General features: G+C 28.9%; 2 protein-coding genes across 2 annotated transcripts; both read left to right on the top strand.

Moving 5' to 3' along the window:
* The first annotated feature begins 1,627 nt into the window (after nt 1-1,627).
* Nucleotides 1,628-5,231, top strand: LOC119608172 (zinc finger protein 737-like). Its single transcript, XM_037962482.1, has 5 exons — nt 1,628-2,086; nt 3,426-3,605; nt 3,665-4,075; nt 4,135-4,155; nt 4,274-5,231. The coding sequence occupies exons 1-5, from the start codon at nt 1,712-1,714 to the stop codon at nt 5,207-5,209; spliced, it is 1,923 nt and encodes a 640-aa protein (XP_037818410.1). The 5' UTR covers nt 1,628-1,711; the 3' UTR covers nt 5,210-5,231.
* Nucleotides 5,232-9,650: 4,419 nt separating this feature from the next.
* Nucleotides 9,651-13,753, top strand: LOC119608167 (zinc finger protein 267-like). Its single transcript, XM_037962476.1, has 5 exons — nt 9,651-10,131; nt 11,873-12,052; nt 12,115-12,558; nt 12,619-12,639; nt 12,754-13,753. Exons 1-5 carry the CDS (start codon nt 9,754-9,756, stop codon nt 13,666-13,668), a joined length of 1,938 nt encoding a protein of 645 aa, XP_037818404.1. The 5' UTR covers nt 9,651-9,753; the 3' UTR covers nt 13,669-13,753.
* Nucleotides 13,754-13,985: the final 232 nt, after the last annotated feature.

The raw sequence follows: 13,985 nt of genomic DNA, 5'->3' as shown, positions 1-13,985 counted from the left end.
TGTTGGAATGAGAAAATTAATAATTATTTAATTCAAATTGGTTTCAGTAGATCTAAACATGATTACTGTTTGTATATAAGAAACAAAAATGACAGTATCATTTATTTATTACTTTATGTAGACGATTTACTTATTGCAGGCAAACAATTATCTGATATAACAACTTTAAAACATGAATTGGAAAAACGATTTGAAATGTCGGACTGTGGGGAGCTAAAGTTATTTTTGGGAATAAAAATTGATTACAATCGTGAAGATGGTATAATGGAACTATCTCAAGAATCAAATATCAATAATATTTTAAGGAAGTTTGATATGGAACAATGTAAACCTGCTAGAACACCAATGGAAAAAATGACAGAATTACCTAAATCTGAAAATACAAATAAACCATATCGGGAGCTATTAGGTAGCTTAATGTATTTAATGCTTTGTGTTCGTCCTGACATATGCTTTCATATTGGATACATGGGTCGTTTTCAACAAAACCCTACAGAAATGAATTGGAAAATGCTTAAAAGAATTCTAAGATATATTAGTGGAACGAAAAATTTTAAGTTGCAAATAAAGAAAAATACCAATGCCGAACCGTTAATTGGATATACAGATGCAGATTGGGCATCTGATCATATTGACAGAAAATCAGTTAGTGGTTATATATTTCAAGTTTATGGTAATACTGTATCATGGTCAAGTAAGAAGCAAGCAACAGTAGCAACATCATCATCTGAAGCAGAATATATAGCTCTAAGTGCTGCTACATCTGAAGCCATATGGTTGAAAGGGATTTTAAACGACTTAGCAATTATAAACAAGAATTATTCTGTAACAATATATGAGGATAACCAATGTTGTATTTTTATGTCGAAAAACACAGAATGCAAGAGATCCAAACATATCGATATCAAATACCATTTCATTCGAGATCATTTAGCTCAAGGCAATATAAATGTAGAATATGTTAAATCAAGTGATCAACTTGCAGATATTTGTACAAAAGTTTTAGGAATTGTTAATTATCAAATTTTTAGAAGTAAATTACAATTGTCAGAGTGAGAGAGGGTATTGAAATACTTTGTAAAACTTGTTTTATATACACTCTTCAATTTGTAAATTATATATTCTTTGAAATTTGTTTTATGTTTTGTATTGAAAGAAAAAATATTTTCATTCTAATTGTAACTTTTAAACATTCAAATACATTGTGTAAAAACAAATTAGTTTTGTGAAATAAATTATTACAAAAGAAAGACGTTCTTTATAGAGTCTATAATATAGACCAATAAATAATTAATTAACACCATTACTTCCATTTTTTAATCTTCTAGATCTCACAAATACGCCAAATCTAGATTTCAATAAACGCTTTTGGGTATTAAACGAAAACAGCGGCTAATGATATATGCAAATAGAAATAGGTATTTAATAAGAGATTTAATTGAAAATATAATGAAAGAATATAGTACAAAATTCGATTATTATCGTAGGATTCTACATTTAAAATTTATGAGCATTTAGTTTTTCGTTCTTTTTGCCCCAGTTTAAAAAAAGTATCAGTATTAAACATACTCCTTACAGATAACTCCATATTTAACATCCCCTGCGTAAATAAGATATAACTGAACACACTACACAAACAAAAATGTAAACAATTGTCTCTTGGTTTATTTCTCTATTTGTTGTGTTGATACTAGGAAGAATTTTTATTAAAATGTCTAATAAAAATGTTAAAAATAATAATACTATTACAAAAAAATGTGGAGAAATTACAATCACAATGAAAAAGAATGCAAAAAATGTTTATTCATTCAATTGTTGGTTTTGTAATACCATCTGTGTACAAATGAAAAAGTTCGCTTTGCATCTTGAACAGGAACATGTTAACCAGTTGGAAGAAACAACTTTTACTGTTGCAAAATGTAATAATGAAGATAATCTGGATGATAAAACAGAAATTCAAAAAGAAGCCGTTTTAATTGCTGATAATATACTGATTGGAGAAATTAAAATAGAAGATTATGAAAATGATGATATTAAACCGGAAAATGAGGACGAAAAGCCACAAATTGTAACAAGATCTCAAAAGGTAACTTTAAATAAAGATTTTAGTTCAATTAAATTAAACCATCGGTTTATAAATAGATTTAGGTTTTTATAGGACCGTCCTTTCATCTTTTATAACCATGGGTTACTATCTCACAATTATGCCGAATTAAATTATTAAATATCGATATTAATATGTTTGATTTGGAATATTAAATGGGACATATACCAAATATGGACTGACCAATATAGAATTGAAAAAGATTGAGTGATATATTTAAATACCCATCACCTATAATTTATTACTTTAAAAAGGCATCGAATATATTAGAAATTTATATTTTAATTTTCATATGGGAAATTCTCTTTTTATTTTAGATTTTAGGATTAAAAAAATTATGAAATTTTTTAAATAGCACATAAACTACCCTGTAGGATTTTGTGAGTTAACTAAAAATAAAGTTAACTTTTTGATAACTTCTTATGACTAGCTTCAAAGTAACTCAAAAATGATCGAGGAAATGAACAAACATTTCAATAAAATTTTAAATAAAAAATAAAATAGAAACTCGTATCAAATTTGTCAAACAATTTGTATTGAAAAAATGAAATTATGAAAATGAAAATTTGTTTCAGCAATGAAAAATGAATTTATTATTATTAAATTAACATTTTCAGGAATATAAGACATAGATAAAGGTGTATATAGGAAGGAAATGTTGCTGCATATTGAACGCATTTATTATTACTAACAATTTGTTAAAAATAGTATAAAAATATAAGAAAATTGCACAGGTAACTCACAGCTGATCTTTTATTTATGCACTAGAAGCTAACTCATCTTGAGGTAACTTCTGGTTAACTGAAACTGATGTATAGTGAGTGAGTACTGACTTGTTCCTATGACATCACATTGAAAAACTGAATAGTATTTTAAAAGCAAAATGGTTAGCTTTTGAGTCACCTCTGACTCATTTGTGGTTAACCATAAGTTAGTTTTAAGTTAACTCAAAATCCTACTGGGTATACTTTGTGTGAACATTGTCTGATAAAGTTGGTTTATATAAAAAAGTGATAAATTTCTTAGAACAAATAATTTTTATTAATTTTATTTTAATTGCATCACTTTTGAAGATTTTTGATAATAAACTGCTTTTTGTAAAAAGCATTATATGATACATGTATTAATGTTAAGGTAATTTTTTGACGGAGACTTCACAACAAACGGACATAGGTTGATCGTCTTATAATCGTATATGAAGCCAGAATATACATTTGTATGTACATATACATATGTATGTACTTTTGTATAATATTAAAATGTGTTATCAATATACCCGATATAATTTAATGGTGGGTATATAAGTATTATTATTTTTTAGAATAAATTATCACCAACATTTCAAGACCCCTTAGAAACCTGTGATAGTAATGAAAATGAAATTATACTGCCTGTTTTACAAGACAACAAGGAAGAAATTGAATTTAAAATAGATACCGGTGCAGATACAGATGAAATTTTCGAGGATATGGACACTAATAACTATTCAGATGATGAATATGTAAGTTTTTTTCTAATATAAAATATATATGTATTAATGTATTATTTTGCTCATTTTAGGTTGAAGATAGTTCAGTAATTAGTGGAGAAGATAATTTTACCGAGAGCGACAACAATATTGAAGATAATACTGATGAAGAATTAATAGAAACAAAAGAAAAAGAATTCACATTAGCACTCATTGAATCGTATTATCAAAAGTCACAACTATGGAATACATCAAGAAAATGTAGACCAAAGGTGAAAAGGGCCCTTTTACAAAATATTACTGATGAAGTGAACCTTAAACTAAAATCTAAATTTAAAGTTGACACCGTGACGCAAAAATTAAATCTTATATGCAGGCAATATGAGAAAGTAATTAAGTACCAGTTAAAGGGTAGTAGAAAGAAAAAGCATACCAAGTTGTGGTTTTCTGAACATATGAGTTTTCTTAAAGCAATAATTGAATGTAAATTGAAATTAAAAAGGGTATGAACATTTAACACATTTAAAATGCTACATCATCTATCTTTGTTTTTTTATTTTAGAAAAAAACATATACTAAAGTGGTAAGTTAATTAAAAAGTTAAAATTTAATAAATCCAAAATTTTGAAACTAGCCAGTTATTTATAAGTATTTAAATTCAAAAGAAATTCTATGTACCATATTTATTTTTATTTTTTCAGAAACCTTTAAGCGATGACTTGTTATGCATAATAATTGATATATACAAAAACTACATTAGTTTATGGAATGTTAATGATGTAGCTTATCCCGTCAAAGAAAAACGCTTTGAAACTTTGGAGTCTATGCTAGACGATGTTAATAAGATACTTGATACTCCCATAGATGTAGATAATCTAGAGAAACATCTATTATATATACACAAATCATATTCTCAGGATAAGCAACTCAAATTAGAATGTGATGCAAAACAACAAGATTTCCAACCCACATATTCCTTTTCGAATAAGTGTACTTTTTTAGAAGATCATGTAGGACCATTCCAATGTCCATATTGCAAAAAAATGTTTATGAAATTCAAGGATTTTTTTATACACAAATCCCAACATGATGGCTCCGATCCATTTAAATGTCAAGAATGCGGCACAGGTTTTAAGGCACATGGAAACTACACTATACATGTTAAACGCCATTTGGGCGTGCTTAAATTTCGGTGCGAAATCTGTGGCAAAGGCTATCCCGTAAATTCTGAACTAGAATTCCATATGAGTACACACAATGATACTCAACCTTATTTGTGTTCGATATGTGGCGAGAGTTTTCGTACTTCCGCTGGTTATGATAATCATATACGTCGGCACGAAGAAAGATTTCGACATTATTGCGATATATGTAAAAAAGGGTTTAATTGTTTAACTACTCTTACTGATCATGTCAATGCTCACCTCAATGTTCGAGATTTTATTTGTAATGTATGTGGTAAAAGTTTTACTGCTAAAAAGTATTTAATGTATCATAGGCGTATACATGGAAGTAAAAACTATAGGTGTAATATTTGTGGTAAGTCCTATGCACAGGATGCTGGTTTAAGGCAACATAAAAAGCAACACGGTATTCCAATTGGTAGTATTGGTAAAAATAAAAAGAAGAATGAATAAAATAATAAAGGAAATTTAATTTTTAATTAAATGTTACATTCTCATTCTTAATATCAACATTGTAATGGTCTGGAACATACTATATTATCTCTTTCACGTAAGGTTCTATATTTTGAGTTTGCAGCTACAGTGATGAATTATTTTCATAGAAAACTAAGTTCTTTTTTAGAATTTGAGGTCACTGCAATTATAATATCCTAGCATATCCTTCGGAAACACTTTCCATTTTTTATCAAAATTGATCAATATACATACAGTGTCTCTCATAATTATTCGAATTTGGGTAAACTATAAAAAGAAAGCAAATTTAATAATATATTTTGTGTGCAAAATAAATAAATTAATTTGTTATATTGTCTAGATAGTCCTTATGTTTGATATCACGCTTTTTAAAACTTGAAAAATTTGCATTGACTTAAATTAATTGTGCTTTTTTAAAAAAAGTTCATGAAATTGCCTCACAAAAGTATACGAATTTTTCCTGTATTTCATATTTGATCATATTATACGCAACTCAAATTTTAGAATCAAATGGTTTTTATGCGTAATATTGTTTTAAGGGGTTACTATCCACGGAAAGGATATATTTTTGGCCCATTTGGTCCACAACTTTTTAGGAATTTGTACCCTGTTTTCATGTAATATCATTAAAATGGCGATTTTTGGCCATAATTGTAAATTTTTGTCCTTTTTTCCAGAGATAAAACAAAAATTTGATATTGGGACTTAAAAGACCCCTTGGGGTATCTAAAAATAATATTTTTTGTTACAAGAATCTGTATTTAAACGTTCCAAGATAAATTATTCGGATCATTTTTCTGTCGCTAATTCAATATATTGGAACTTAAGTCTATTTTTATAATACTAGGATCAACTATTTTCCGGGCAAGTTTTCTGGTATATATTCTTTTAGATATCAGCTTTTATACATTTTAAGTTTTCAATGTGTTGTGGAAGTGTACAACTCCAAAACATGCCTCGAAGAAGCACCATTCAAAATAGTAAAATCATTATTTTTATATACCAATGGCCTCCATGCTGCATGGCACGATATCATTATGATCACATCAAAAATGTTGATAAGTGTTTAAATATTATTTACTATGATCAAATTAAAGCCAAAATTTAGGACTTACAGTGTTATTGTAAGTTACGAGTAGTAAAAACTGAAATCTACTATATAGGATGACGTTTTGTTAAGGCATGTTTTGGGGTTGTATACCGCTATAATATATTGAAAATTTAAAATACATTAGTGCCAATATGTACATGAATATACACTAGACAACTTTGTCGGAAAATATCGTCCCTAGAGGTACGAAAAGGGACTTATGATCCAGATAATTCAATTAGAAACTGAAAAACGATACCAAAAATACATCTTGGAACTTTTAAGTACAGATCCTTATAACAAAAAATATTATTTTTAGATACCCTATGGGTTCTATTTCCAATATTAAATTTTGGTTTTATCTCTGGAAAAAGGGTGAAAACATTACAAATATAGCCAAAAATCGCCATTTTAATGATATTACATGAAAAGAGGGTACAAATCCCCCAAAATTGTGGACCAAATGGGTCAAAAATATATCCATGCGGTTGATAGTAACCTCTTAAAACAATATTAAGCATAAAACCATGCGATTCTAAAATTTGTGTATCGTATAATATGATCAAATATGAAATACAGGAAAAATTCGCATACTTTTGTGAAGTAGTTTCATGGACTTTTTTAAAAAAAAAACACAACTAATTTAAGTAAATGTAAAGTTTTCAAGTTTTAAGGGGCGTGATATCAAAACCAAGGACTATCTAGACAATATAACAAATTAATTTATTTATTTTCCACACAAAATATATTATTAAATTTGGTTTCTTTTCATAGTTTACCTAAATTCGAATACTTATGAGAGACACTGTACATACGTCAAAATAAAGTGTATAGTGAACTCATACACATAAAAAGTCCAGTGGTTTGGTTTGTGGGTGAAAGGGTTATAGAGTTATGTAGCATATTGATCGATTATATTGTGAAAGAATTTCCCCCCTGGGAAGTAGAGTCCGGAGTAAATGAGAATCTATAAAATGGGACTTATTGGTACTTTATCGTACTTCGACTGGTACTTTTTTGACTTAGAACTTAGAAACATGTAATTAAGCACTTGAGAATCTATAAAAGTGGACTTTTTGGTACTTTTTCGTTCTTCAAAAGGAACTTTTTGAATTTTCTATAATATTAAACCTAGAAACATGAAAGCGTGTATAGCCCCGATTAAGTGAGAACCTGTAAAAGGGGACTTTTTGGTTCTTCAAAAGTTACATTTTAAGTTTTTGTATAATAATGAACCTAGAAACGTGAAATTAAGCATGTAGAGCCCGGATTAAGTGAGGTCCTATAAAAGGGGACTTTTTGGTACTTTTTCGTTCTTCAAAAGGTACTTTTTGAGTTTTCTATTAAATTGAACATAGAAACATGAAATTATGCACGTAGAGCCCGGAGTAAATGAGAATCTATAAAATGGCACTTTTTGGTACTTTTTCGTTCTTTGACTGGTACTTTTTGAGCTTGCTATAAAATTTGAACCACATTCCCGTAGGGAATGATTTTTTTTTTGACAGTCAGCGTTGTCAACTATTTTATACCAAAACGCGCTGTCCATTTAGTCAAAACGCGCTAAAAAGCGCTAAAATTAAATGTATATATAAGGTCACTAAATATATAGTACTAGTGTAATCGGGTGCCTCGCTACCCAATGAAAATTAAGTATAAAATTTTTATTACTTTTATAGCTAAGTACTAAGTACCAAAAATCTCCCTTTTATAAATTCTCATTTTATAAGAACCGTGTGTCATTTGTTTCAGATCCCCACTGTAGAAACTTTAAAACGTTTGATTCTTGTGCGGAATCTTATTCAGTCAGAATTCTACATGTTCAATATTATAGTACAATTTGAAGGACGAAAAAGTTTAAATTTACCCTTTTTCCCCCCATGGATCCGCTCCTGTGTATGTATATCACATATAAAACTCAAAAGACTCAAATCTGCATTCATTTGTTCCAGAAAAATTTGGTCCTATATAGGCCCTAGTTCCTGAATTTCAAAATAATATACCAATAGTTTATTTTGTGTGAGTAAATTAAATATTTTTTCAAATTTTATAAAAATTGGCTCAATGAGTTTGAATAAAATTATATTTCTCGTATTCCCCTTTTTGGTACTTTTTTCTTCCCAATGAAATAGAAACTATTTTGTTTTCATAAATATTACAGAGTTAGTCCGTAATTTAATAGGTATACGTCAATAAATCGAAAAAGTTTATTTAATGTGCTAAAAAAGTAACAAAAATACAGTTTTCTCTATTTTACACCCAAAAAGGACTGCATTTTAAAAAAGTTGTCTCATAATTTTGGAAGATACATATGTCCAAAACATTTAAAAAATTTTGATTATGTTTATTTGTTAAAAAGTTATAAAGTACCAAAAAAGGTACCAAAATCACCTTTGTTACTCATTTTTACCACTAAAAAGTACGAATTTCAAAAAAGTACCAGACACCCATCTGCTCATTTTAAGAGTAGATACAGGTGTATTTTTTGTATCACTAATATTATGTAAGATAAGTAAGAAAACCATTTCCAAAAATCCCTCCTTAGTGGATCTACATAACCAAAATAAACACATATACTGTTAAAATTTCATGACTCTATGTTCAGCCGTTTGGTCTGTGCGATGATGAATCAGTCAGTCAGTAACGCGACTCTTTTATATATATAGATTTACCTAAATTTTTTTAATAAAAAATTGCTCGATATTTGGAATTTTGATTCGGGAACGAAATTAAAAAAAAAATCCAAAGCATGCCATTAATTAAGGTTAATACAAATATGTATGTTCGATTTTCTTATTCAATAACTCTTCCTACCATCTCAAGATCTCAATAAATAGTCAAAGCGATTTTTGCAAAATTTCCCATAATAAATTTGCATTTAAACCCTTCATTTCCAAAAATACCAAGAGGCAAAACTTTGTGAAAAAATAAGTCGTCAAGGAATTGTTTCCTTCGCAGTGAAATTATCAAAAACAGAAAACTTTTATGAATCAACATTTTGAATTTTTTATATAATTTTATAATCAATTCAATTCACGAAATCAATTTTCCCTTCAAAGAGAATGAAAATTTAAAGAGTCTTCTATTGGTGAATATTTCTTATTTTAGTTTTTTAATTATTTATGTAACTACTGTCCAAAATTATTCTGTTTATCTATATTGCTCCACTAGAGTAATTTTATGTTATTAAAAAGATTTTTCATTTCTTCAAAAAAATATAGGTAAAACGCGCTGATTCAGCGCCTTTTCCCAAAAAAGCGCTAAGAGTAAAAAATGCGACTTTTGTGTTGTTAAAAGGCTCTAAATCTAGCGCCAAAAGCGCTAAATTGGCAACGCTGTTGACAGTAGAAATTTCATTGTATATAAACAAAAATCAAGTGTCTAACATTTTATTTGTTTATTTAATATAGCAATAAATAAAATTTTAGTAAAAATGTCGTTTAAAAGTGTTAAAAGTAATGATTCTGTCTCACAAAAATGTGGTGAAATTATAATTACAATGAAAAAGAATGCCAAAAATGTTTATTCTTTCAATTGTTGGTTTTGTGACACCATTTGTGTACAAATGAAAAAGTTCACTTTGCATCTTGAACAGGAACATATTACCCAGTTGGAACAGGCAACAGCTATTGTTACTGATACTAATAATGAAGATAATCTCGATGATAAATCAGACATACAAAAAGAACCCGCTATTGATAGTATATTTGTCGGAGAAATTAAAATTGAGGATTGTTTTAATGATGATGGTAATATAAAATCTGAAATAGAAGAGGAAAAATCTCAAATTGTAACTAGGTTTCATAAAAAGGTAAAGATTATAATATTAAAAAGTTTTCTTGTTAGTGTTATAAAATATTTGACTCTATAGATTTAGTTACAAAATAGAATAAAACAAGGGTGCTATATTCGGCTGAGCCGAATCTTAAATACCCTCCACCAGCTACATTTATATTAATACTTTTTTAATTGATCAAATATTTGTAGAAATAAGTTTTCTCATGTCTTAAATAGAAAAACCCCAAGATTTAAACAGCTTAAATCTGTTACAATTCCAAAATTTATTGTTAAATATTTTTATAGCGCCTTAAAATATGCTTTAACGATATTTAATAATGTGCATGTAAGCATGTGTGTGAAATATTTATGGATTTTCAAAATACATATACAATATATAATTTTGTTCTACACAAATTGATAATGCAACTAGTTAAATACGGTTAAAGTGCTTTTAGAGGCAAGACCTAGTATGGGAGATATAACCAATTATACACCGATCGTAAAAAATTCTTTAAGCAAAATTTCTGTACATAAAAGCTATATTGCAGTCAAATTTTGTATTTATATCGTAATTTAGTAATAAGTAATGTGTGTTCAAGTGATTTTCGGGAGGGAACCTTGCATGGGTGCTATGACCAATGATGGACCGATCGGAAAAAAATTTCACAGTAATATTTCTGTATGTGAGAGCAATACTTGTACCAAATTTTATATGGATGTCTTAATTTAGTAATGAGTTATGTGCGTTTAAGTGATTTTCGGGAGGGGACCTTGTATGGGAGCTATGACCAATTATGGACCGATCGGAAAAAACATTCACAGTAATATTTCTGTGCATATGAGCAATACTTATTCCAAATTTTATATGGATATCTTAATTTTGTAATGAGTTATGCGCGTTTAAGTGATTTTCGGGAGGGGACCTTGTATGGTAGCTATGTCCAATTATGGACCCATCCAGAAAATTTTTTCTCTCAATGAAATCTATTGACATAAGATTTTAAGTTGTAAAATTTTGTGAAGATATCAGCATTCTGATGGAAGTTATTAACAAAAAACTCATTTTCCGGGAATATGTACTTTTGTATGGGAGGTATATGAAATTATGGACCGATTCTGGCAATTTTCAGCAGGAATCAAGATCTTGTGTAGAAACGAATGCAAGATGGCATTCATGAAATTATCTTGCATAGTTTTCGAGAAAATTACATCAGAATGATTTTTTTTTTCGGAGTTATTTTAAATTTTGATTCATAACTTTTCCCGATGTGAACCGATTTTGCTCATTTTCAATACCAAACTGTACCGGATAATAATGAATATTTTTGCTCAATTTCGTTAATTTCCATTGCTTTGTTTTAACGTGAGAGTGTTTTACACAGGCTGGCAGACAGTCGAACGGACAGACGGGCATAGCTAAATCGACTCAGAATTTCATAAGGACCCAGAATATTTCTTGGTGTTACACACGGAATGACAAACTTATATATACCCTCTATCACCACTGATGGTGGTGGGGGTATAAAAATAATAAGAGTAGTGTAAATTATGTATAAAGCGATATGGCCACACATCGAATTTGTTGACAGGGCGAATTTGTTAAGGGCAGTGTCACACGTTCACTATATGTATATCGTGATATTTGCTGTATTACAATACTGCAAATATTACGATATATATTGAACGTGCGACTCTGCCCTAAGGGTATATGTATATGAGACGATTTGAGTTTTGTTTCACTTTCAATATCTAGAAATTGTTTTATTTTTCAGGATCAATTGATGCAAAATTCCCAAGACCCACTAGAAGCCTTTGAAAGTAATGCTAATGAAGATTTTCTACCTGTTTCACTAGAAAACGATAATGAAATATTTAAAATAGATAACACGCATTTAAAAGATGAATCTCAATTCGAGAATGTGGAAATGAATATGTTATCAGATGATGAACAAGTAATGTATTACGAAAATATAGGTATGTTATAAAAAATTAATTTGTTAATTTAATATGACAGCTCGAAAACAATTCTGATGTCAGTGAAAACGATAATGATAGCGACAGTGATTTCAAAATGAAGTGTAGTAGTGATGAAAATTTAATAGAACCCCTAAAATATAATAGAAATGATAAAGAAAAAGACTACATTTTAGCACTTATTGAAGCTTATAACCAAAAGCCCCAACTCTGGAATACATTATTACCCAAGTGCAATAATGTTCAAAGAGAAATGCTATTTCAAAATATAACTGATGAATTGAATCAAAAACTAAAGAGGAATTTGAAATTATATACGATAAAGAATAAAATAAAGGATATATGCAAGAAGTACGAAAAAGAAATCAAAAGACAATTGGAAGCGGGTGATAAAAACATTGAAACAAATAATACTGAATTATGGTTTTATGAAAATATGAATTTTTTGAAAACCACAATTGAAAGCAAATTAAAACAGAAAAGGGTAAGAATATTTATTAATTCGACAAACAAATATATATGTAATTTTAGTTTTATATTCCAGAAAAAAACATATCATAAAGTGGTAAGTTGATGAGTTTGATAAAAAATCAAGACAACACTCTTTATTCATCGAGGTTATAAAAAGCTGCAATACGAGAATTGTGAAAACATAATTAAATAAAATTACTTATTTCAGAAACCCTTAAGCGATGATTTATTATGCGAAATAATAGATGTTTACAAGACTTACAGTAGTTTATGGAATGTCAATCATGTAGCCTACCCCATCAAACAAAAACGTGATGAATCTTTGCAATCTATGGTGGATGATGTTAAAAAGAAAATTGATATTCCTTTAGATGTAGATAAACTGGAAAAACAACTGCTACATATACACAATTCATTTTCCAAAGATAAAGAAGTCAAATTGAAATGTGAAGCCAAACATGTGGGTTTTCGACCCACTTGTTCTTTCTATAATAAATGTGATTTTCTAGAAGAACATCAAGGACCATTTAAATGCCCATATTGCAGTGAAATCCATATGCAATATAAAGATTTTCAAATACACAAATCGCAACACGATGGATCCATACCATTTAAGTGTCAAGAATGTGGCATGGGATTCAAGGCAAACGGCAATTACACATTACATGTAAAACGCCATTTGGGAGTTTTTCGATATCGTTGTAATATTTGTGGCAAGGGATATCCCTTAAACTCTGAACTGACACTTCATATGCGTTCACATACCGGCGCCCAACCGTATTTGTGTTCTATATGTGGAGAAGGATTTCGTGCTGCTATTGGTTATGATAATCATATGCGTCGACATGAAGAAAGATTTCGATATCATTGCCAGATATGTAAAAGAGGATTTAATGTTTTAGCAACCCTTAGAGATCATGTTAATGCCCATCTTAATGTTCGAAATTTCGTTTGTAAGGACTGTGGTAAAAGTTTTACATCTAAAAAGTATCTACAATATCACAGCCGCATTCATGGTAGTAAAAACTATACATGCAACATTTGTGGGAAGAGTTATGCACAGGATGCTGGTTTAAGGCAGCATAAAAGACACATGCATGCCACAAGAATTCCTAAAAGTTAAAGTTTAGTTAATAGCTAATTTAGCTTAAAATTTGTAAGTACAATTAATTTTATATTTATACAATAAAAATAACTATTATAACGAATAAATGTCCTATAGTTGAAACAATAAGTCGACATTCCGACATTTTACAATTTATAAATCGTGGCCTTTGCTTTTTTGACAACTTTTTAATTGTTTATATTAAAAATATAGATAAATGATTTATACCCGTTAATAAAACAACCTTTTGATAAAACAGCAAACCCTAACAGCTGTTTTTGATTGTTGTGTGGTGAGTTTCTGTAAAAACGTAAACAAATGAAACAAAAACAAAT

Source organism: Lucilia sericata, unplaced genomic scaffold (genome assembly GCF_015586225.1).
Source record: "Lucilia sericata isolate MDLA Ls3-8-SP2 unplaced genomic scaffold, ASM1558622v1 Contig000798F_arrow, whole genome shotgun sequence".
Classification (NCBI taxonomy): domain Eukaryota; kingdom Metazoa; phylum Arthropoda; class Insecta; order Diptera; family Calliphoridae; genus Lucilia; species Lucilia sericata.
This window is presented reverse-complemented; position numbering and strand designations above follow the sequence as displayed.